Source organism: Erpetoichthys calabaricus, chromosome 11, assembly GCF_900747795.2.
Source record: "Erpetoichthys calabaricus chromosome 11, fErpCal1.3, whole genome shotgun sequence".
In the NCBI taxonomy this organism is placed as follows: Eukaryota; Metazoa; Chordata; class Cladistia; order Polypteriformes; family Polypteridae; genus Erpetoichthys; species Erpetoichthys calabaricus.
In genome coordinates, this window is record NC_041404.2 from 126,654,358 (window position 1) to 126,680,972 (window position 26,615).

At 35.2% G+C, this 26,615-nt stretch overlaps 1 protein-coding gene across 1 annotated transcript; it reads right to left on the bottom strand.

The window, feature by feature from the left end:
• Window positions 1-146: 146 nt before the first annotated feature.
• On the bottom strand, window positions 147-26,118 carry acsm3 (acyl-CoA synthetase medium chain family member 3). The gene is made up of 14 exons (XM_028813877.2): window positions 26,018-26,118; window positions 21,842-22,063; window positions 20,921-21,131; window positions 20,558-20,765; window positions 15,273-15,416; window positions 10,796-10,952; window positions 10,582-10,661; window positions 8,757-8,880; window positions 4,951-5,031; window positions 3,710-3,811; window positions 3,028-3,155; window positions 1,870-1,969; window positions 1,665-1,784; window positions 147-702 (listed from the first exon to the last, which is right to left on the bottom strand). Exons 2-14 carry the CDS (start codon window positions 22,055-22,057, stop codon window positions 604-606), a joined length of 1,770 nt encoding a protein of 589 aa, XP_028669710.2. The 5' UTR covers window positions 22,058-22,063; window positions 26,018-26,118; the 3' UTR covers window positions 147-603.
• Window positions 26,119-26,615: the final 497 nt, after the last annotated feature.

Consider the following 26,615-nt stretch of genomic DNA (forward strand, 5'->3'; position numbering starts at 1 on the left):
TATAGAGAGAGAGATATACACAGATATATCTAACTCTTAGAAATAGTTTGTTTCTTTGCAACCCTTAAATTTAATTAAGCACTTTTGTAAATGCTAGGTGGATGGAGTGAATAGTACAAAAAGCTATATAAAATATATTGGAGATATTTTATCACTACATGTAATTCTGTTTAATCACAGTTTTGAAGAATACACAGTAGGTTTTCACAGATTTTCTAGCATAAAATCAGTACTTTTTATAGTTCAACAAAACAAGGAATAGTTAAACAGTAACCTTGAAATACTCAACCTACTCATGATATGAAATTAGTAGCCTTTTTCAATGAATGTTCAGCTATGTTTTTATGTGTTATAAAATGACAAGTATTTTTATGAGAAATTTATGATACAGAAGAAAAGGAATGCATTAGTGTATCACTCAACAGTAAACAAAACCACTCAAAACCAAACTGTAAAATACTGAATTAATAAAGTTGTGAGTTTTGTACTTTAAGCATGTAGTTGTGTATGCCATGTAGAACACAATATATTTAAAACAGCAAAGTCACATTTTTCAATAAACTTAATTCCAAAAAAAAAGAACAGGATCTTAAAATATGAAAATCACACGAGATTGCTGTTTATCCCCCATTCCTTATTCCGAAGTTTTGCTCTAATGATTTTGCCACTTATGGTCTTTGGCAGTTGGTCCACAAATTCAATCTGAAGAAAACAAAATTACAAAAGTTACTTCAAATGTTCCAATGTTGATAGAATACAGTATTGTAATCAGTTTATTTTTGATAGGATTTACTTAGAAAGGATTAATTGTTCATCTAACAAATCCATGGTGACTCACATGCACTCTGTTGAACTACTTGTTTAATTACTTTAAAAACTATAGACTAGATATATGCTCATTTATTTCTTGATGTGTTAAACATTACTTCATTATATAGAATATATAGTCTGTGAAATGTCTGCAGAAATATCATAGCAGGAGTATTAATTCATAACTTTTATAGTTAACTGAATACTGTATATATTTGATTAAAACATTTAACAAGTATGCATATTTACAAATGTATGTGACATACATGCTGGGTAAACTGGCAACTCTGTGTCAGAACATTGACCTATGCTGGATTATATAGACACAGATACAGATTTTTGTATAAGGTACGGTGTGTGCAATGCATTATGCACTGGTTTACAATTGTTGCCTATCATAGGAAAATTTAAAACTGTTTGTAAATGTTTAATTATTACTAAATAATTATTCAGATGTTCCACCACATCTATTACATTTAGTTCTGAGGGCACAGAATTCTTGAACTCTTTCAAATGTGTTACATTTTTGACTGTGGTCAAGAATGTTACTGAAGTTCTTTACTTCCATGTTAGGTTTCTAATATGTTAAAAATAAAAGCATAATTAAAGATTCTTCATTAAACTTTGACCTACAACAATTCAATTTGTGTTCATAGTACAAGACAATACTTGTTTAACTTAATGAAATCCAATAACAATGTATCAATGTGCTTATAATGTACACAGGGTCTTAATAATTTATCTTAATTTCCAACATATGCATTATAGTTGGAACTTTTATTTAAACAGCAATACTTATAACAATAAATCAATGTTAAATTCCTATTTTTTCATTTATAACGCAAGATTGTTACCTTTCTTGGATATTTGTAAGGAGCAGTGACCTTCTTCACGTGATTCTGTAATTCAGTTGTTAACAGTTTTGGATCATGTGATTTATACTCTGATGTCAGCACAACATATGCCTTCACAACCTTAAAATAGATAATACCATTCACCTTTTATTCACCTAATCAAATTAAAAAACATGCACAAAGGTAATGTGGAAAAGTGCAGTACTTCTCCTCTGACTGGATCTGGGCTGCTAACTACAGCTGACTCTGCAACAGATGGATGTTCAATAAGTGCATTTTCCACTTCAAATGGGCCAATACGATAGCTGTGATTACAAGAAGAAATATTTAAAGTATTAGATTACTTTAAATTTAATTTTGAAGTTTCTAACAAATGTATGTACCCTAAAAGAAAAAACAGAAAAATACAGTATATCAATTCATGTGCAATTCTTCTGTTTCATTACCCTGGAAAAGTTAATGAGGGAATAGTAAAACACATTATTTGCATTATATATACTTAAGTAATGTTGTGTTTAAGAGGGTATTTCCTTGAGACATGCTACATTCTCTATTTGATATTTGGCATCTCCATTTCATTTTGACATATTTTTAAACAACCTATGTTTTTAACTACTGGATATTTTATTACTGTGGAATTCTGACCCTGTTTACAACATAGTAGCGTAGTAATTTAATGAAGAGCACAAATATAACAGTTTTAAAGCACTTAGAAATGTCTATTAAAATTTTTATTATGGACCTTATCAAATATAAAGGTAAATCACAACAGTTATTACAATATTAAGACATTAATATGATAAACAGACCACCAAGAAACAAAAAATATTAATAAAAAATTAAGATATAAGCAGAATTACAGATATGTGGGGTAATGATTGTAGCTATCAAACTATACAGTATTTCCATCTTATGACACAAACTTTAAAATTTCATGGTATATTGATATATTTAAAGAGAAATTAGAATGTTTTCTTTTTTGATATAATTGGAATATCCTTGGAATTACTGTTTTGTTACTTAAACACTCAAGATTTGTTATACAATATGGCATTTGGTACAGTGCAGGAACAAGTTCTGCATGTGGTGCTACTCCACTGCAAAGCATACTTGTGCACATATGTATGATTATACTAGATTAATGTGCTGTTTGAAATCAAACTCTCTATCTTTGGATTAAGGGAGAAAATCAAACAAAGTGTTGGGATTTGAATCCAGGACTTTGGAGCTTTGAGACAGCAGCACTAACACCAGAAAAAACTTTCTCCATTATACTATAGACACAATTGTAATGTCAGATAAGATGTTGTGTAATGATAAGGTAAGTGTTATATTTGTCCTTCTTGAATATTAGATTTGTTACCCTGAAGATAAGATCACATCATCTGATCTTCCCACAAACCAAATGTAGCCATCCTTGTCCATTTTCCCTCGATCGCCTGTCAGGTAATAGTCTCCACGATAGCAAAGCAAGGTACGTTCAGGATCATCCTGTTTAGCAATATCAACACTGATTATTTATTTTTTTTTGTACAATTTTGCTTTAAAATACAAAAATCAAAATGTACATACAGCCTGTAAAACTATATAGGTTGTCAAACATTTTCAGGCCAGTTCTGTAAGAGAGTCTCCAGTAATAAAAATGGTTATTGCATAAGTACTTTGCTTAATACATAAGAGTTTTGAATTAGCCCACATGAACCAGTAGCAAACACATTAAATTATCTTGCATGAATGTAATATGGTCATGAATGCACACAAATTTTATTTTATACAAGGACACTTTTCAAGAGATTAGTTCACTAAGTTGCTATAAATTGCGGGGTCTAATTTGTTACAAGAAGTGATGAAATAATAAAAATCTCCTGACACATCCTAAGATTTTGGATTCTCAATTGTAAAAAATGATATTTTCAAAATCTCAATTTATTAACCAAGCTTTCTGTCATAGGTCCATGTGTAGCAAGAACTTCTATGAAAAAACAAAAATACAGTCAAGCATATATAAAATATAATAAAGCCTAAATAAAAAAATTAACATTTACTGTGTATCCTGAAAAAAGAGAAATGGGTCTAATTGGCTTCACTGTAATTGCAATATCCCCTTCTTGCTCACAAGGCACTGGTTTTCCATTCTCGTCTATAATCTGAAACAAAGAATTAATGACGTACTTTCATTAATCAGGAGTGCATGTGTAGACAAGCCACTCACACTGATTGACATACTTAGAATTTGAATCACACATTAACATAACCATTTTGTTTATTCAGTTCTAGTGCGTGCAAATAAACACACATTAAATTAAAAAAAAAAAGGCGCTTTTAAAACATGTTTGCTTTTTTGGCAAATACAAGTCAGCTGTAGAACCGTTCCATGAACCACAGTACTGCCGTTTTCCCCACCTTCATTGCGATAATTGTTTTTTTAGTTAGTCCTTCAATATTTTTGCCTGTTTCTTGGTCATAGTCATATGTGGGAAGTTTGTTCCTGTGGTAGCCCTTATGGTTTTTTGTTATAACTTGGAGCTGCTGCTAGTGAGCTCTACTAACCAATCAGGCTTATAAATACAAGGAAATATTATTGCAGTTCAGCCTCACCACAGTCTTCCACTACAACTACCCCGAAGTTATCAAGTGACAACTTTAGTGTTGTTAGTTGTTGATCTGTGCCTATCCGCTGCATTGTATTGTGTAGTTTGATTTACTTATCAATGTCTGGCTGCTATATGCCAAGAACATTTGTCTTTGAAGCATACAAGAAAACTGGTTTGACATTAGAAATAAATGTTTGTTATTCTATTTTTAGAAAGCTTATTAGAGTGCCATATTAGTCATTTTTATATCTGTTTTATCAAAATCTTTGTGGTGACCCAGATACTACACTAGCAGCTGCTGGTCAAAGTGAGAAACCACCTTTGGAAAGAATGGCTCTTTATTTTTACTTACACATATTGATGCTTTTGTACAATTTATGTTTGCTGAATGACATGATATTGTGTATTTGGGTTGCGGAAGGAAATAAACCTTCCCAGTGGAAAACCATAAAACTTCACTAATAAAGGCATGCAATTCTATCATCCCACCCAAATTACAATTACTGTAATATTTTTTTATATATATTTGATTATTTTGGCAACCACCTTCTGTCTATAAAAAAGTTGCTGATAAGGAGGACAGCATAAAATATTAAAAGTAGGATGGATTACAAAAAAAGATTAAAAATCTGAAACAGAATTCATAGTCTGACAAGAAAAATCCAATTTATTCACATTAAAGAAATGTTTACCTTAACATCATATGCAGGGGATGGCTTTCCCATGGATCCTGGCTTGATTTTCATGCCTTTAAATGTACCGCAAATCAGCACCTTTAACAATTTCAAATTCAAACTTGTATTATTGCTTGGTGTGAAAGAATATAAAATATTTGACTTGAAAGTGTGCAAAATGTTATTTTTCACAAATAGAAGTGCTTTTTTAACTGTCCATTTATAGTTGTGTCTGTGGTCATGGCATGACTGACCTAAATGGTATGTGCACAGCTTTGATGGTGTGCATCCAGTTATTTGGGCCCTCAAGTACAGATGAACTGTGGACGTAGGCTCTTCAACAGAAGTTTATAACTGAGGAACAATATCCCCAGGAGGCAATATATCTTGGTGAATGCTGAAGTTTGAAAATCACATTAAAAAGGAAATTGGCACCAGAGAGATGTACAAATGTTGTTTTTGCTGACACGATAGACTAAAGCTAAAAAAAAAAAAATGTAAAATGTTACTTTAGATGTAAATTGATTATAGGTGAACAGGAAGTTCAGGCCATGTAGTGTGTATTGAGAAGCAGGCATCTAGTTAAAATAAAACTCCATAGTTAAAATAAAAGTCCTTCAAAGTAAGGCATCAGCAGGCCAGTCAGGTGTTGCTTATTGTATCAGAATTCTCTCTGTATTAAATGTGCCTTGTAAATAATAAAGTCCTTGTGTCTATACATTTTGGTGCAGCGTTTTGTTTTTAGCATCCTGAGAAGACAGCAAGAGGTGATATTTTGATAACGGCCGCTTCCATCTACCTTTTCAATTTTGGCATGTTTGTTGGCTAACACTTGAAATATTTTACAATTGCCAAGGATCAAGTATTGTTCTTGTTCTGAATATTGTACATTGAGAATGTGGAAAGAATAAAATAGCAGTGAACTAATACCTGCTTGGCTATGCTGTGGAAATTCTGTACTCCCTTTATCCCTAGATACCTGAGCAGTTAAACAACTGCCACCAACTCCTAACATCCCGTGTTTCAGTACTCTTTTTGGATATGGGAATAGAAAGATATGAGTGTGACACTTTTACAAAATAATATTTTTTACAACGACAAAATATTAAACACTTAGAATATGGAGTACACTTGTTTTTTTGGACATTTACAAAATTGAATTTTGAAACTATTTTTGCATCCTTTGAATAACTGCTTTACCTACAACCTTCGATCAGCATTTGTCTTCTGTTACTGGTGAGAGTTTTTGTAAAAAGCAAACTTGCTGACAATCCTGCTTGTCCTCCACTTTCAGTCAAGAGAGGTTTTAAACATAGCAGTTAGATGAAGTCTATATAATGTAATGCAGTGTTATAGTGTATGTTTTTCAAATCTATAGTAGGTACATAAAAAAAAACTCAAGTCATTAAAATTAAATTAAAAAAATGTTTTCACAAGTACTTAGGAAACCATCCTGGATAGATGTTTTTATAAGAAATTACTTGGGGGTCCCGTGACAAATGGAGACTTCCTGTCCTACACCGAGAAGGGGACTGAAGAGGATGCAGGGGCCCAAATAATACCTTTTAAAGATCCAAAAAGGATAGGAAGTCTTGCATTCTATCAATGTTCTAGCCCACTCATCCTTTTCATGGATATAGTGAAGCATTGCCTATTCTGGAAGCATTGAATAGGAAAAGAAAAGCTGCACAGATATATGGCATTGCTGCCAGGAAAAGAGCTGTGGTGCTCTGCTCACAGTGAAGCACATAGCAGGGGCTGATCATTTTCATCGTAAACACATTCACTCTGAGCACAACAAATAGTCATAGACAAACAAATTATTGGGCTTCGGGTCCTTAACATGGTGAGCAGCAGCACAGCCATGTGGTTGGCAAGATAACAACGGCCGTTCAAGCATGTGGCATGTCTGTCAGGAAAAAGCCATGGCAACATTGGCTGGTTGTGGACGGCATTGCAACAACCTTAGTGGTGTGACCTGGCGTGCTGTATTTCGTGGGAAGTGCTTCTTCAAGGAACAGAGATATACAGTGCATCCAGAAAGTATTCACAGCGCATCATTTTTTCCACCTTTTGTTATGTTACAGCCTTATTCCAAAATAGATTAAATTCATTTTTTCCCCTCAGAATTCTGCACACAACACCCCATAATGACAATGTGAAAAAAGTTTACTTGAGGTTTTTACAAATGTATTAAAAATTAAAAAACTGAGAAATCACATGTACATAAGTATTCACAGCCTTTGCTCCATACTTTGTCGATGCACCTTTGGCAGCAATTACAGCCTCAAGTCTTGTTGAATATGATGCCACAAGCTTGGCACACCTATCCTTGGCCAGTTTCGCCCATTCCTCTTTGCAGCACCTCTCAAGCTCCATCAGGTTGGATGGGAAGCGTCGGTGCACAGCCATTTTAAGATCTCTCCAGAGATGTTCAATCAGATTCAAGTCTGGGCTCTGGCTGGGCCAATCAAGGACATTCACAGAGTTGTCCTGAAGCCACTCCTTTGATATCTTGGCTGTGTGCTTAGGGTCGTTGTCCTGCTGAAAGATGAACTGTCGCCCCAGTCTGAGGTCAAGAGCGCTCTGGAGCAGGTTTTCATCTAGGATGTCTCTGTACATTGCTGTAGTCATCTTTCTCTTTATCCTGACTAGTCTCCCAGTTCCTGCCGCTGAAAAACATCCCCACAGCATGATGCTGCCACCACCATGCTTCACTGTAGGGATGGTGCCAGGTTTCCTCCAAACGTGACGCCTGGGATTCACACCAAAGAGTTCAATCTTTGTCTCATCAGGCCAGAGAATTTTCTTTCTCATGGTCTGAGAGTCCTTCAGGTGCCTTTTGGCAAACTCCAGGTGGGCTGCCATGTGCCTTTTGCTAAGGAGTGGCTTCCGTCTGGCCACTCTACCATACAGGCCTGATTGGTGGATTGCTGCAGAGATGGTTGTCCTTCTGGAAGGTTCTCCTCTCTCCACAGAGGACCTCTGGAGCTCTGACAGAGTGACCATCGGGTTCTTGGTCACCTCCCTGACTAAGGCCCTTCTCCCCCGATCGCTCAGTTTAGATGGCTGGCCAGCTCTAGGAAGAGTCCTGGTGGTTTCGAACTTCTTCCACTTACGGATGATGGAGGCCACTGTGCTCATTGGGACCTTCAAAGCAGCAGAAATTTTTCTGTAACCTAATAGATATGTGCCTCGAGACAATCCTGTCTCGGAGGTCTACAGACAATTCCTTTGACTTCATGCTTGGTTTGTGCTCTGACATGAACTGTCAACTGTGGGACCTTATATAGACAGGTGTGTGCCTTTCCAAATCATGTCCAGTCAACTAAATTTACCACAGGTGGACTCCAATTAAGCTGCAGAAACATCTCAAGAATGATCAGGGGAAACAGGATGCACCTGAGCTCAATTTCGAGCTTCACGGCAAAGGCTGTGAATATTTATGTACGTGTGCTTTCTCAATTTTTATATTTTTTAATAAATTTGCAAAAAAAATCAAGTAAACTTTTTTCATGTTGTCATTATGGGGTGTTGTGTGTAGAATTCTGAGGAAAAAAATGAATTTAATCCATTTTGGAATAAGGCTGTAACATAACAAAATGTGGAAAAAGTGATTCGCTGTGAATACTTTCCGGATGCACTGTAAGTATTACTAGTGGCTTTTAATTTGTCTTTATTGTTTTAAGACATATTTACATTTGCAGTCTTACATCTAGTATCTGGCATATATTTCTTAGTAAATATTTTTGAAACATTGATTACTGACAGCTATAAAATTTGACAGAATGCATTTGTAATATATTTAATTTTTAAACTGATACCGTTTCAGTTTGTCCATAGCCATCATAGATATCAAGCCCAGTCATTTTTTTCCAGCATGCCATCACCTCTGGGTTGATAGGTTCACCAGCACTCACACAATGCTTGAGACTTTTAAAGGAATACCTGAAATAAGGAAATGCAATAAAGTTGCATAATTTAAGCAATGTTGCTACTTTTCCATATACAATACGTAAAAAGCTTTATGAAGCACAAAAGTCTTGCCATGTTAAAAAAAAAATCCTCATGCAAGATTTAGAAGGTTTCTAATGACTTTGATTGGGGACTAGGCAACTTACAAAAATAATAATTTATTATAGTTACGTATCAGCTTTCAGTATAATCACTAGTAATAATAAATAGCTTGTCTATTTAAATATTATGCAGCTATGAAAGTTTTATTTCTCCTACTTTAAATACAGTCTTGCTCTTATGTTTTCAAAAGTGACTCTGCCCTCATTTTTATTTTGAAGGATCTGTTGTATATAACCTAATAGCTGTCATACATGCATTATTGAGGGGCCTTCAAAATTCTATGCAGGTAAGCACAGCAATAAAGGGGGAGAGGGGGGTTTGCAGTTTGTAACTACTTTTGGTTTTTCCCTCACAGAGAGGAGGACGATTTCAGGGAGGTGCAACAACATAATTTCCAGTTCTGTAATGGAAAATCCATTCCTTCCACTGTGGGAGCTAAATAAACAACCAAGAACATGGAAGTTGGAGTTCATTGCTGACTGAGTGACTGATGGCGACAGATCTTGTCCCACAGAAGCACTTATACATAAACCTCATTGCTCCCAATTCTCATTTCTGTTTTTTGTTTTGTATATAGGCAACAGTAATTGGTGCCACAAGTTGAATCCCAAACTTTTATATTGTTCTGCTGTCTTTCCTTTACACATTATTTGTTTTCTGCAAAGAAAAATAACCTGACTTATGTAAAGAAACCCAGACTTAAATAGCAGTACCTAATGACAGTCATTGTGGCAACTTGTTGATTTATACAGTTCAGGATACCTGATTTCTAGTTAGATTCTCCAGGTCTTTCTGGATTTCCAGGTGCCCAAACCTAGCCCAAAGATATAATACACGCAACATGTGGTGGTGTTTGCCTTTTTATTTATTCCAATTTCCAATCTCCCATTTCTTAGTAAATGGCCACAGTAGGTGCCCAGGAGGCATTCCTACAAGTTATATAAACCGTTTCAATTGCCTTTTCACAATACAATAAAAGACAAGGCAATATTGTACAGTTCTGTGGTTTTACTGAGCTTCTATGTGGCACAGTGATAGTGCTGCTGCTTTGCAGTAAGGAGATTGTGGGTTCGCTTCCCGGGTCCTCCCTGTGTGGATAGCGCTTTGAGTAGTGAGAAAAGCGCTATATAAATGTAAAGAATTATTATTATTATTATTATTAAGCCCAGCAAACCTTTCTGGACATATAATTTCAGCTGCTTCTACCCATAAGCTCATTCTGTTGGTCACAGAACTTGTGACTTTATGGTAAATATACAAACACAACTGTCAAATCACAATTTTAAAAGCCCAGTAAGAAAAATAATTCATTGGTGAGATTAAGTAACATACTGTAGAAGAACACCTCTGGAAGTACTTACTAATAGCAAGCAGTGGAGTAAAAAACAAGAAAAAAAATAACTATAAATAAATTATATGCAGAGTACATGGCTCACTCAACAGGTTACACAATAGAAATTGGGAATGTTATTAAATTACAGTTTTACCTTATACTGCTGGTCCTGGCTCAAAATAGTCTTTTGGAATAAAATTTGCCAAATAAAATTTACAGAGAAATCAAAAATGGCTTACCTATTGAGATCATGTTGCACAAGCATTCGATAAGCAGTTGGAGCAGAGCAGAATGTAGTGATATTAAATCTAGATAATGTCTGAAAAGAACAATACAAAACCCTAATCTGATACACTGTACTATAACATACAGCATCATAATGTCTTTTTATAAATACTATTTTTTATTTTTGTGCATGTATACATACACATGTATATATATTTTAAAATTTACCTCTAGAATGGTCTTGCTGTCAAAACGCGGCATTTGATGAACAAAAACACAAGCTCCCTGGATCCATGGGGCAAAGATGCTACTCCAAGCAGATTTAGCCCATCCAGTATCTGAAGTATTCCACATTACGTCTTCTTGTGTTAGATCAAGCCAAAACCTAATTATTAAGGATAATATGATTGAATAGCACTACTAAGTAATTCTTTCTGTGTGTCTGTTTAAACATCTTTAACATTCTACTTTGATTTTAAGTTATGTTCATTTATTAAATGATTGATTAGAACCATATCATAACACTTTAGTTTAGGTGTCCATTATAAACAACTGTTTATGTTCTGCATGTAATAAAACATTTCATTAACTTTTAAAACACATTACAATAAACAATGACAGCAATATACTTCAAGAGTCTTGTTGTTTTTAATGAAAATTTACTATTGCTAATAACATAGTTAATAAAGTATTTATAGACTGCTAATAGCTGGTTTATAAAAGATACCTAATCTAAAATGTGATCCATATATCTGTATCAGTAAAGTTAAATATTTTTTCAGTTAAAATAGTGGGTAACTGAAAATTAATTACTGGGAAATATATAATTCTGTAAATAACAAGTAGACATTACCAACTCCTAAAGTGCTCAATCTTACATTTTCTTGGTTACACAAAAATTTTAGTTGTTACCAATACTTTACAGTCGTATAAAATGTAAATATCTTTAAAACTCACATTTTTTTTTATTAAAGTCTGCTTGTTCTGCTTTACAAATATTATGCAAGTAAGGCGGCTTCTTAAAATGCAGGTTAAAGGAAACAGCTAAATGATTTTTAGTTATAATAGCTAAAGAAAAGCCATTTTATTTATTTGTATCTTGTGGAATTAATTATCGTGTTATGCTGTATTGTGAAAGCGTTCAAATAATTTCATTACATTACTACAGTAATTTCAAAATACAGCAGCAAAAATCATAACTAGAGTTAGGAGATAAGTTATACTGACTCTAGTTCTTTTCTTTCTTTAATCATTATTTTGGATTCCAGGTAAGTTTAAAGGCATATTTAACATGTAAAGTCATAAATAGCAATAGCTCCGCAGAGACCCACCCCAAGACACAAACAAACACCTAGTTACTTTACATGACTTAATTAATATCTAAAGTTCAGAGACTGAACTGCACAAAATGCATGGGATACGTAACCTTACCGTGTAAGGTAAAGTCATTAACTTGAAACACTCTCTCTGCCAATATAAGCCCCTCTAGTTACCTGCTTAGTTCCTTTAACATTTAAAAAAAAAAAGTAAGTTAGCATAAGTAAGTATGCTTATGCTTGTAAGTTAACATAATGTAGTTGTATTCATTGTGTGTCATATACTATAGATACATTGTTTTCGATATACAGTACATACTGCTTTTTACTTAGTATGGCAGTGAATTCCAATCAGCAAGTATTAAGATCTTCTCACTTTCTTTTATTAGTGACTTTGACCTTGGAACAAAACCTCAGAGTGGAAGGCATACATTAGACCACCTCAAACACAGGCTAAAGAGCACCCTTCTGGCATTTTCCACACCAAGTAAATGCTAAGAAGTCAAAGATCTCAAAACTAATGTTTATTAAATAATCTTTGCCCCCTGCTTGCCCACCCCCTCCCTTCTCCGCCGGGCACGCTATGCTCCAGTCACTTCGCGTCTCTGCCGCTCGCGTTGTCAAAGGGAGGGATGGGTTTGAATGCACGCTGAGGAGATGTGGTCTGATCAGCTGCTGTCTTTTTGCTGCTGCTGCCTTGCTGTGTGTTTTGCTTGTCATGCTGGGTGTTGATCATTTAAACGCCTGTACAGCAGCTGTCCTTTTGTCTCCCTGCCTTGTCTCACGTGACGTTAAATTGTTGTTTGAGAAGATCACGTATCGTCTCCTTCCAAAATTTTTTTTTTTTTATAATAGAGACACAAGAGAGGTAAAATCAGAATGTGCACAAAGTATAAAGTAATGCAAAACAAGAAAAAGAACTTGTGACCCCATGGGTAATTCCACAGCTGCTTCTATCCTTGATTAAGAGTTCCATGGATTGGCCAGTTACCCATCTCCCAGGTACCACAACAAAGCACTCCCTTCTTCTTCTTTATAACTCTTCTCTCTTCTTCTCTTTAATCATTTCTATTCTCGCTGTTTCCGATTCATAGAAGCTTTGGCATCTGGTGGCCAGAAGTCACAGCTACAGGGGATATCAGGCTAGAATGTTCTGTAGCTGCTCCCAGTGTTTTTGCATCATTGAACCTTCAGTAGGCTTTTATGGGCTATGTCTTGAATACAGCTCACCAGCTGCATGTTTGAAAAAGTTCACACGATGGCTCCAATAATGTGCTGTCCCTAGCAACTTGGTGGGAACTTACTGACCTTCTTTCTGTTCTTCTTGTCCTTTCTCTTTCAAACCTCACTCATCACAGTTGGTATAAGTTGTTCCTGTAATCTGCTTGGTTATCTGCCCTTTAGTATCTTTTGGGGAATACTGAATGTTCTTTCCAGGGTGTCACTAACCCGTCTCTTATACTGGTGCTCTTGAAGATTTCAGTTCAGGGGAACCATACATGGCAGTGTCTGATGTTTCTTAGTGGCTTCTCTTTTTAATTTATCATTCATAGCTCCTTCCTCATTACCACTAATGTATTATCTCTCTCTTTCAGTATATCAGCGATACTTTACCTTGGCTGTACCAACTGACTATCACTAGCATAAAAATTTTGCTATTTTTTCTGCAAGAAGTAAATGGCCTTATATTGTGATCTCATGGAGTCCTTATAGATTACCTACAGAAACTCCTCTTAAATAAAGAGCAGAAGGTGACAATGTCAGGAGTGACATTTGCTAGAAACAGTAATTGAATGTGAGTCCAATCATGCACTGCAACTGCAATATTCCCAGTGTGATGGAAAAGAACCCTTGTCACAGCCCTCTTCAACCAGAATAACATCGGATAGTGGGGAAGTTAAATGCATGATTTTCCTATCTTTTTATTAAATATAAAGCACAAAAGACTGATGGACTCTGGGGAAACACAAATTGTAACTCAACAAACAAAACAACCACTCTGTAGCTTTTTCCCCATTAATATGGTTCATCAGACTAGGTAGCTCATCAAGTTGTCTAGTTAAGTAGGTTCACACACTCTCCTTCTTAAATCTTGACATTTTACTGTCTAAATCATAGGTTCTTACTAATGTGAGTAAACTTTTGTATAAACATTAAACTCACAACTCCCACTTTTGGCCATGAGATCCCTTTAAAATCCCTGTTTGGGCAATTTCTGGCCCAACCCAGGAATCTGCTACAGAGATGCCAGTCTTCCTGTTCTTTGGCAGGCTTTAGTGCCCCTGCATTTCTGACTGCCCTCTCTATGAAAATGACACACAGTCTCACAGTAAGACTATGGCTATGCAATATTTTGCCTTTCCTTTGTGGTCGCTCTCTCTCTCTTTCTTGCTAATGAGAGGGTCAGGCACCCCTGGTGTCTGCTGGCTTCCCAGTCCTTTAGCATTCTTCAGAAATATTAAATGTTCTCCCCAGGGCTACACCTATTTTATTCTCTGTTCTTTTTCCTCTTGTCTCTTACTCTTCTGGGAGACCTAGCAAACTTTTAGAACATACAGTACCTTGTCCTTGGAAATCTTTTGGCAGCCCATTCTCAATGAAAGAATGTTTATATATTAATAATTTTTTTACAGAATTCCTCATTATGCATGCTGTATAATGATTCTTTTAAAAATAATCCTATTTAGTTGCTTGGGCTTCTTTAATTGACATCGCCATCTGCACCTAGCACCACAAATACACATATAGCAAAAGTTTTACATGTCATAATCAGTGTAATACATACACAGTGGTAAGCTAGTACAGTCATTGATGTTTACACTAGATAATATTAGCTCAAAGACAACAGTGTGTTACTGAAGTTTCAGATTGGTCAAAATGAGAAAACAATGAAAGTCATAAGGAATAAGCTAAAATTCAATGATACGGCACATTTAATTGCAGAAACATAAATACTTAAAATAGTATTTAGAACCACTAATGTAAAAAATGCAGTATTTTAAAAAAGTATTTATCGTCCAGTGAAAATCAATATGTGAGCACAGCACAGACACTTGCAGTTCACTTGCATACAATTAATATACTGTATTGTATGAGAGTAGGAAGCAGCACTTTAGAAATACATATAGGAAATATGAATGGTGATTTGAGTAAAGTAAAAATGTGTACATGGTGAACAGTATTTAGGCTTACTGCTTAATAAGTTTACATTTAAAAATATACACTGCATCAAATTTTCATTTGGAAATGTTAATTGTAGAATTTTTACTGTTAACTTTAACTGATCTAAATGTTTCTCACATTGGAATTTTAGTGAAGTCTTTGTTAAAACAAATCATTTATCATAGATATCGTGCCTCCTTAGAAAGCTTCTGTTTGTTATCTTATACCTGCCATTGACTTCAAGCCCAATTCCGAAGCTGCTGTGAGTATGCTGAGTCATTTTTGGAGAACCTGTCGTACCACTGGTAAAAAATATAGTCATTGGATCACTGCTTTTTGTTGCCACACAGGTATGCTCATGTGATACGGTCCTAAAATAATAAATCATACAAAAATACAGCATTTAAAATCAGTTTTAAAAGCATAACAAAAAATTTATTTTAACCAAAAACTATTCATTCTGTGAATTTCCTATTAAAAGACAAAACTAATTATTAGAATGTCATAAAAAATGAATGTACACTTTTGTAGTCAACAGAACATAAGACCATAAAATGTCTACATTTAAGTGAATATCATGGAGTTCATTTTAATTTTTTACTCATCTAGATATTAGAATCTTATCCAGTTATTCCACAATGATAACACCAACCCAGCAGATCTTTTTTTTTTTTTTTTTTTCACCAAATCAATGGTAAATTTGGGGAGGATCTGTAAACAGATAAAATGATAAACAAAGGTGCAGTTTTCAGTACTCAAAAATAGAGAAATCAAATAAATATAAATAATAATTTATAAATACAGTAATGTTTAGACATTTCTATGAACATTTATAATACTGATTTTTATACCACACCTACACATAATTTAATTGTTAACAGTTTGTCAGTAGTTTTAAGTGATACAGTTGTGCTTGAAAGTTTGTGAACCCTTTACAATTTTCTGTATTTCTGCATAAATATGACCTAAAACATCATCAGATTTTCACTCAAGTCCTAAAAGTAGATAAAGAGAAACCAGTTAAACAAATTAGACAAAAATATTATACTTGGACATTTATTTATTGAGGAAAATGATCGAATATTACATATTTGTGAGCGGCAAAAGTATGTGAACCTCTAGGATTAGCAGTTAGTTTGAAGGTGAAATTAGAGTCAGGTGTTTTCAATCAATGGGATGACAATCAGGTGCGAGTGGGCACCCTGTGTTATTTAAAGAACAGGGATCTATCAAAGTCTGCTCTTCACAACACGTTTGTGGAAGTGTATCATGGCACGAACAAATAAGATTTCTGAGGATCTCAGAAAAAGAGTTGTTGACGCTCATCAGGCTGGAAAAAGTTACAAAACCATCTCTAAAGAGTTTGGACTCCACCAATCCACAGTCAGACAGATTGTGTACAAATGGAGGAAATTCAAGACCATTGTTACCCTCCCCAGGAGTGGTCAACCAACAAAGATCACTCCAAGAGCAAGGCGTGTAATAGTTGGCGAGGTCACAAAGGACCCCAGGGTAACTTCTAAACAACTGAAGACCTCTCTCACATTGGCTAATGTTCATGTTCATGAGTCCACCATCAGGAGAGCACTGAACAACAATGGTGTACATGGCAGGGTTGCAAGGAGAAAGCCACTGCTCTCCAAAAAAAAACATTGCTGCTCGTCTGCAGTTTGCTAAAGATCACGTGGACAAACCAGAAGGCTATTGGAAGAATGTTTTGTGGATGGATGAGACCAAAATAGAACTTTTTGGTTTAAATGAAAAGCATTATGTTTGGAGAACGGAAAACACTGCATTCCAGCATAAGAACCTTATCCCATCTGTGAAACATGGTGGTGGTAGTATTATGGTTTGGGCCTGTTTTGCTGCATCTGGGCCAGGACAGCTTGCCTTCATTGATGGAACAATGAATTCTGAATTATATCAGAGAATTCTAAAGGAAAATGTCAGGACATCTATCCATGAACTGAATCTCAAGAGAAGGTGGGTCATGCAGCAAGACAACGACCCTAAGCACACAAGTTGTTCTACCAAAGAATGGTTAAAGAAGAATGAAGTTAATGTTTTGGAATGGCCAAGTCAAAGTCCTGACCTTAATCCAATCGAAATGTTGTGGAAGGACCTGAAGCGAGCAGTTAATGTGAGGAAACTCACCAACATCCCAGAGTTGAAGCTGTTCTGTATGGAGGAATGGGCTAAAATTCCTCCAAGCCGGTGTGCAGGACTGATCAACAGTTACCGGAAACGTTTAGTTGCAGTTATTGCTGCAAAGGGGGGTCACACCAGATACTGAAAGCAAAGGTTCACATACTTTTGCCACTCACAAATATGTACCGGTAATATTCGATCATTTTCCTTAATAAATAAATGACCAAGTATAATATTTTTGTCTCATTTGTTTAAGTGGTTTCTCTTTATCTACTTTTAGGACTTCAGTGAAAATCTGATGATGTTTTAGGTCATATTTATGCAGAAATATAGAAAATTCTAAAGGGTTCACAAACTTTCAAGCACAACTGTATATACAGTACAATGCATCTTTCTTTGAGAAATTCTCAGACTTGGTGTCAATTATAATTACGAACTATGACATGTTCCTAGTAGTTGGTGACTTTAATTTTCATATCGATAATCAGTGTGACCCGAAAGTAAAATTATTCTTGAACCTCCTGGACTTTTTTGATTTGAGCCAGCACGTTAGTCAGCCTACACACAAAGTAGGGTATATGTTAGATTTAGTAATTACTAAAGGACTAAAAGTTGATGTGAAGCAGATCGTTGATATTTGTTTATCAGACCATTTTCTCTTACTATTTAATATAGAAATACTGATAGAAAAAATTCATGAGAAGCATTAAAAGACACTTCTTTGATTCATCAGCAGCTTCAAAGTTTACAAACATTCTAAGCAACCAGCCCGTTTGTAATGCTTACTACAATAGTGAGGATACTGTAAATAGTAAGCTGCTGCTGACATAGTCACTACTGAAAAGACAGTTAAAAAAATCTTCTAGCACTATTATACCATGGAAGTGTGTTATCTAAAGAGAACATGCCGGAGAGGTGAGCGTAAATGTAGAAAAACTAAACTGATTATCCACTATGAGATACTGAAGGCTAAAATAACAGAATACAACAACACAGTCCATCCTGAAAGGCAGTGTTATTTCTCTAAAATTATAAATAACAATGCTAGTAATCCCAGTGTCTTATTCTCTACAATTGATTGTCTGTTAAATCCAGGTCACTCAATGGAATGCCTCCAAAAAACTTACAGCAAAAGCCTCACAAATTTCACTGAATGTTTTAATCACAAAATTAATGATAATAAAAATAATATAGTACATCTCCCCAATACTGATCATCTTAAACCCCGGTACTCCATTTTAAACAAATTAAATTCTTTCACCAGGATAGATTTACATAAAATAATTTCTCAACTAAGACCCTCCACCTGCATCTTTGATCCAATACCAACAAGTTTTTTCAAAGAAGTTTCTGGCGTGCCAATTGATAATATTCTTGTCATTAGATATGGGGGTCTTCCCAGATTGTCTTAAGACTGCTGTAGTTAAACCCCTGCTCAAGAAAAATAATCTTGATTCCTCTGCTTTTTAAAATTTTAGACCTATTTCTAACCGGCCTTTCTTAAGTAAAATCCTAGAGAAGGCATCATTATGCAGCTAAATGACCACCTCAATAAACATGCTATTCTTGATAAGTTTCAGTCAAGTTTTAGAATAAATCACAGTACAGAAACTGCACTCGTTAATGTAGTAAATGAGAGAGGCTGTTTATCTGTTCTCATCCTCTTAGGTTTGAGTGCCATATTTGATACCATTGACCACAATATTCTCAGAAATCGCCTTAGTCAATGGGTGGGCCTCTCTGGCAGTGTCTTAAATTGGTCTGAGTCCTACTTGGCAGGTAGAAAATTTTTTGTTAGTTGTGGTAATTATATTTAAAAGACACAAGATATTCTATATGGTGTTCCACAAGGATCTATCCTGGGTCCACTGCTCTTTTTGATCTACATGCTTCCATTAGGTCAGATTATGTTGGGGCATAACGTAAGCTACCACAGCTATGCTGATGACACACAACTGTATTTATCAATAGCGCCTGATGACCCCAACTCTCTTGAGTCACTGACACAATGTCTTTCTTGTGTTTCTGAATGGATGAGTACTAATTTCCTCAAACTAAATAATGAGAAAACAGAAATTTTAGTGATTGGCAAAAATGGATATAATGAGGGTATTAGAAATAAACATGATCCATTAGGATTAAAAGTCAAGACAGAGGTAAGGAATTTAGGGGTAACTATTGATTCTGACCTGAATTTTAAATCACATATTAATCAGATTACTAGGACAGCATTTTTTCACTTAAGAAATACAGAAAAAGTTAATAATAATAATAATAATAATAATAGATTTTATTTATATTGCGCTTTATATTTAACAATCTCAAAGTGCTACAAAAATAAGAATAAATTAACAAACAAAATAATCTATAAAAATTATTTAACAAAATGTCTTTCTAAAAAGGTTTTTAGGTTTCATTTAAAAACATCAGTCGACTGTGGGGCTCTCAGGTAGTCAGGGAGAGAATTCCACAGCCTCTTAGACCTTCTTATAACTTTGCAAGATGCTGAGAAATTAGTTCACGCTTTTGTTTTCTGTCGGCTAGATAACTGTAATGCACTCCTCTCAGGACTACCCAAAAAAGACATCAATCGATTGCAAATAGTGCAAAATGCAGCTGCTAGAATCCAAGCACATCTCTCCAGTTTTGATGTCACTACATTGGTTACCTGTGTCATTTAGAATTGACTTTAAAATACTGCTTATGGTTTACAAAGCCTTAAATAGTCTCCCTCCATTCTATATTTCAGAATGTCTTTCACCTTACACTTCTAATCGTAACCTTAGATCTTCAAATAAGTATCTGCTTATAATTCCAAGAGCTGCGCCACCACCACCCGATCAAAGCACCATGCTATCCCTACATTGATGGATTAAAGGCCAGAAGTCCACACGACCATCATCATCAAGTTCTTCCATGTGAACTCTGAATACCATGAGGAGTGATTGAGGTCATTTATGTTAGGTAGAATGCCTAGAGGGGGCTGGGCGGTCTTGTGGCCTTGGATCCCCTGCAGATTTTATTTTTTTCTCCAGCTGTCTGGAGTTTTTTTGTTTGTTTTGATATGTAATATGAATCAAATTATGTACAGTATCTATAGTACATATAACTCACCTTTGAAATCGCCTTTAAAGAGTCTCTTTTAAATATGTTTAATATGCTATGACTTAGAATATCCAAAATAATATATATTAATAAAAAAGAAGCATTTCATATATGTTAAGCTTGCTAGGTGAACAAAAATACACTTTATAGTCTCATCAACCTAATTTATGTAATTTATGTATAGCCTTTCAGTATGGTCATATTTTTGCATTTGTTATTTCTCTTGCTATAGTTATTAATGAAATAAGTTAAACTTTACTTTGAAACCTCCTTAATGTTTATCCATCCAAGTCTCTTCTTGTCTGATACCAGCAGCTTGGCTTTGAGGAATTCACACTCTGAAGCAACAGCATCAACAAGTGAAGCCAAGCTGGCATCTGTGACAATGCACTTAGCTTTTGAAGAGTGCAGTCGATAAAGAATATCATTCGCTGTGAGTTGAGAAGTTCCAGGTATCAGGATAGTTCCTATTAAAATAGCTTACAGTTAGTGAAAAAATAGTGTAGTGTCTACACCTAGAAGAGTATATATATATATATATATATATATATATATATATATATATATATATATATAATGACAATATTAACAGCAAACACCATTTTTACTTTTTTTTCTCTACCTGTCCTAATGCATGCTATATTCACAAACCACCACTCTGGGATTCTGGGTAAAATCAGAAGAACCCTGTCCCCTATCTGAAGATCACAAGCCTCTGATAGGATGTTAGCCACAATCTTTGATTGGACTCCCAGCTCTTCAAAACTCCATTTAATTTCCTCACCAGACTCATTTACCCACCACAGGGCTGGATTTAAAGGCCTATGCCCATTCTGTGAAAAATAAAAAAAGAGTTTTAAAAAGTAATTTGAAAAAAAAAAAAAAAAAAAAACACAACACAGTTCACTTATAGAAACTACGATGAGATTTTCAACATTTTCTTGACTGGTAATCCACTTTAATTAAAGGCATTAAAAATACAAATTTCAGATAAAATATACAAAATACAAAATTGTAAAATATGAATAATTCCCTGTGGTTTACATAACTATCCACCTTAATAAAAGGATGTCTATGTGTCCGTCTGGTTGCTATGTCCCTGTTATTCCAGCTGCATTTCACACATTTGTAGTAATAAAATACATTGCATTTGTCATTCCAATAGATGACAAGTCACAATCATTAACATTGCTTTCATGAATCCCATACCAAATGCATGGTGCACTGCAAATGTTAACACTGAAGTCTTTATTGATTACATAGATTTCAACCCGTCTTAAACAGGTACCACAGCTAGTTCTAATTATAAAATGTACACTTTTGCTAACAATACGGCTTTGCTTACTCAATATTAATAAGAAAGAAAAATGGCAATCAATTTTTAATTATGTCCTTACTTGTTTTTGTGTTAATTTACATATGATGTATGGGAAAATTGGTGTTATATACTCCAAAATTTATATTGTAACACTAAAGTGTGCCTAATAACATCATATACTATAAGATGTATTTTTCTAAGAGTGTTACAAATGACAAACTTGACCTTTTCTTTTTCAGACCATGAATCCAGCACATCTCTTGCAAAGTTAAAATATTCTGGCACATGTGGATTGTAGAGTTGACGAAGGTCTTCATATTTCTTGAAATTTTTTGGGATAGAAACTTGGAGTTTGGAATGTTCATGAAATTTTCTTTTCAGTGATATGTAATAATGTCTTAAACTCAGAGAAGTCACTTGGATCCATTTTGAATGGTTCATTGCAACCTATAGACAAAGGAAAATAAACTTGAATAATTACTTAAAACATACCATTAGAATAAGAACTACAGAAAATTGATAGACAGAACAGAACTTTAAAAAGATTAGATTTAATGTGCTCTATGTTAGTGATGTCATACATGATTTATTTTTCCTCTGTTCCCTTTGTTATCAATTTTATACTCTCCCCTCGGGGATTAATAAAATATATCAAATCAAATCAAATGACATATGATGTTACAATTTTGCCAAATATGAAACTAATAGCACACAATAATGGAAAAATGCCTTATTATATCATTTGCTTCTTGAACACAGAACTTTTTTGTGAAAGACTACAAACAATTCTACATCATGTATATTGCTACATAAAAAAACCTTCTTACATTCCCCTTATATTTCTGTAACCTTCTGAACATCTACCCATGTTTATAAAATAACATTGTTGGGTGAATATAGTGTCCGTTTGGCTAAAAATAAAAAACCACAAGGCTGCCAGTTCAATCATCAATTTCTGATGTACTGTGTGACCCTGAGAAAGTCACTTGTTCTGCCCATGCTTAGACTGTGAATATGTATGTCATTCTGCATAAAAACCAAGCATCTTCACTTGGGTCTCATATATGTAGAGGACACTGTTCCAAAAGACTTATGGCTCTTTCAGATGCACTTTGCATACCTAAGCTGTCTGCAGATTTTTTTTTTCTCCTGTCCCTGGAGTTTTTTTTTTTTTGATTTTCCTGTCCTCCTGGCCATTGGACCTTACTTAATTTTTTGTTACTTAGTACTGCCTAATCTTATTTTTAGCTACATAATTTGTATGAAAATGTGCTATATAAATAAATGTTGTTGTTGTATAGAGATTGGTGTTTCTCAGTCTTCCAAGAACTATAACATTTATTATGTTGAAAGGGGCCTGATGATCCAGTAATACAGCTTTTACATTCTTTGCAGTTTCTAACAGCAACATACAGTTAGATCCATAAATATTTGGACAGAGACAACTTTTTTCTAATTTTGGTTCTGTACAATTACCACAATGAATTTTAAATGAAATAACTCAGATGCAATTGAAGTGCAAACTTTCAGCTTTAATTCAGTGGGGTGAACAAAACGATTGCATAAAAATGTGAGGCAACTAAAGCATTTTTTAACATAATCCCTTCATTTCAGGGGCTCAAAAGTAATTGGACAATTGACTCAAAGGCTATTTCATGGGCAGGTGTGGGCAAGTCCGTCGTTATGTCATTATCAATTAAGCAGATAAAAGGCCTGGAGTTGATTTGAGGTCTGGTGCTTGCTTGTGGAAGATTTTGCTGTGAACAGACAACATGCGGTCAAAGGAGCTCTCCATGCAGGTGAAAGAAGCCATCCTTAAGCTGCGAAAACAGAAAAAACCCATCCGAGAAATTGCTACAATATTACGAGTGGCAAAATCTACAGTTTGGTACATCCTGAGAAAGAAAGCAAGCACTGGTGAACTCAGCAACACAAAAAGACCTGGACGTCTACGGAAGACAACAGTGGTGGATGATCGCAGAATCATTTCCATGGTGAAGAGAAACCCCTTCACAACAGCCAACCAAGTGAACAACACTCTCCAGTGGGTAGGCGTATCGATATCCACGTCGACCATAAAGAGAAGACTGCATGAAAGTAAATACAGAGGGTGGGCTGCAAGGTGCAAGCCACTCATAAGCCTCAAGAATAGAAAGGCTAGATTGAACTTTGCTAAAGAACATCTAAAAAAGCCAGCACATTTCTGGAAAAACATTCTTTGGACAGATGAAACCAAGATCAACCTCTACCAGAATGATGGCAAGAAAAAAGTATGGAGAAGGCGTGGAACAGCTCATTATCCAAAGCATACCACATCATCTGTAAAACATGGTGGAGGCAGTGTGATGGCTTGGGCGTGCATGGTTGCCAGTAGCACTGGGACACTAGTGTTTATTGATGATGTGACACAAGACAGAAGCAGCCGAATGAATTCTGAGGTGTTCAGAGACATACTGTATGCTCAAATCCAGCTAAATGCAGTCAAATTGATTGGGCGGCGTTTCATGATACAGATGGACAATGACCCAAAACATACAGCCAAAGCAACCCAGGAGTTTATTAAAGCAAAGAAGTGGAAAATTCTTGAATGGCCAAGTCAGTCACCTGATCTTAACCCAATTGAGCATGCATTTCATTTGTTGAAGACTAAACTTCAGACAGAAAGGCCCACAAATAAACAGTGACTGAAAGCCGCTGCAGTAAAGGCCTGGCAGAGCATTAAAAAGGAGGAAACCCAGCATCTGGTGATGTCCATGAGTTCAAGACTTCAGGCTGTCATTGCCAGCAAATGGTTTTCAACCAAGTATTAGAAATGAACATTTTATTTCCAGTTATTTCATTTGTTCAATTACTTTTGAGCCCCTTAAATGAAGGGATTGTGTTCAAAAAATGGTGTCCTTTTGGTGGTGGTGCATCTACTCAAAGCACCATGATGTTCCAACAATGATGGATGGATTAAAAGCCAGAAGTCTGTATGACCATCAGCATCAAGTGACTCTGTAAGAACCCTAACTACAAAGAGGACTATTTCATTTATGTTAGGTAGAATTCCCGGAGGGGACTGGGAGGTCTCGTGGCCTGGAACCCCTACAGATTTTATTTTTTTCTCCAGCTTTCTGGAGTTTTTTTTTGTTTTTTCTGTCCACTCTGGCCATCGGACCTTACTCCTTTTCTATGTTAACTAATGCTGTCTTATTTTAATTTCTTATTTTGTCTTTTATTTTTCTTTTCTTCATTATGTAAAGCACTTTGAGCTACTTTTTGTATGAAAATGTGCTATATAAATAAATGTTGTGTGTCTTCTGGTGAAGTGCGCATGCGTGGGGCACGGTGCGATGCGCGATATTACTGTCAGAGAAAGTTAAAGGCATATTACCGACACGCACGCCTGTATTACCGCCAGAGAAAATTAAAGGTATATTACGGACGTACAAGACAGTATTACTGTCACAGAAAAGTAAAGACACACAATACACGGCGGCAGCCCACGAAGAACGGTCAGCTCAGCAAGTAAACATCAACAAAAGAAAGGCGGAAAGACAAAGAAAAATACGAACAACAAAAAGAATGAGGTCAAAGTCCCTTGCCATTTAATATAGACTGTTGTCCTACTAATGTTTATGCACTACTGTTCTAGCGCCCGTTATTGTAACGGGCTTAATGACTAGTATATAAATAAAACATAATTATGAACATAACACTAGTGCTTCAGCTACACAGCCCCATTAAACTTAACACTGTTGGCCATTAATTAACTTCATAGTAAATTCCTTTGTTCACAGTACTAAACGTTTGCTTGTTAAAACAGTAAATCTTTTGAATGAAGAATGAACATTGTTAAAACATTGATAAACTTAAAATGTATTCCACTTTAGTGTAATTATGTTCATCGTAAATTGGTGATTAAGGAAATTGACTGGAAATCACAAGTTTTCCAATGCATTGTATACATATGCATTATAGGTGTTATACTGGATGGTGCAATCTTTAATAATGGTAACACTTTTCCCCGTATTTAGTGGAATATTTACCAGTTCAGCTTCTTTGCTAATTTACTGAAGTGGTTCAAATTCGTTTTGGCTGAATTTATTCTGAGGCGCCGTCCCCTTAGCTTATCGTGTATACACTATTACAAATACAATGGAGTTAAACACAAACACCAGAGTACATGCAACAAATACAAACGATTTTCCATTTATATTATAAATTTACTTTTTTGTTTTTAATTTTTACCTTACAGAAAAAAAAGTAAACAAATGCATTGCACAGCAGCACACTGCTGAGAATATAAAAATGTGTACCAAAAAGATCGATGCAAATTGTTTCACTTTCTTAAGAATTTCGTTAGTTTTGGTACGTATTTGTCAGTAAAATATTCAAAACACGGCGAAGTTCACTCACCTCTCGCTTGCGCAGCTGTATAGTAAAAAAAACATCTGGGCGGAGAGCGGTGGGCGAATAGCTGAAGGTGGGTGGCGCCAAAGAGACCACTGAAAAAGGGGCAGCTTTGGTCCTTTAAACCGCGTTAGTTCATCATTGCTGTTTTTCGCATTTGCAAGCCTGTTACATGTACCTTTTGCGTGTAACGTTCCGAGGGAACATTAACATTTGTTAATCTGTCCAATTTCCTAACAATAAAAATCTAATTAAGTGCCAAAAAATTCCAGGTAGTACTAATAGCACGTAAGTGTTTTGAAAAGGTTAACTCCCCTTCAAAGAAGTATTTTAAAACTGACTTAACTCAGAAACGCAAGGGTTCGTTTTCCCCACTCACTAACTTCAGAAATGACAGAATTCTTGCACAACTTTTCTCGAAACTCATGCAGAAGCAAGAACTAAATTGTGTAACATATATTATAACCCACGTATTAAACAGTGTCACTTCATTCCATATCAGTTATGTGTAGCAATTTAAAATATCGTGTGGCTCACGCGCAAACTAGTACTTCTGATTAGTGGATAGTGTATGATTGACAAAGTCCTACTTATAAGTGATTGG

Bases quoted from the DNA above. Each gene is read 5' to 3' on its own strand.
- acsm3 (XM_028813877.2), bottom strand. From the start codon at position 22,057: ATGAACCATTCAAAATGGATCCAAGTGACTTCTCTGAGTTTAAGACAT. The intron at 15,417-20,557 runs GTAAAGTTTAAC...TTATTATTTTAG, and splicing joins AACATTAAGGAGGTTTCAAA to GACCGTATCACATGAGCATA. The intron at 1,970-3,027 runs GTAACAAATCTA...TTGTAATCACAG, and splicing joins GATGTGATCTTATCTTCAGG to CTATCGTATTGGCCCATTTG.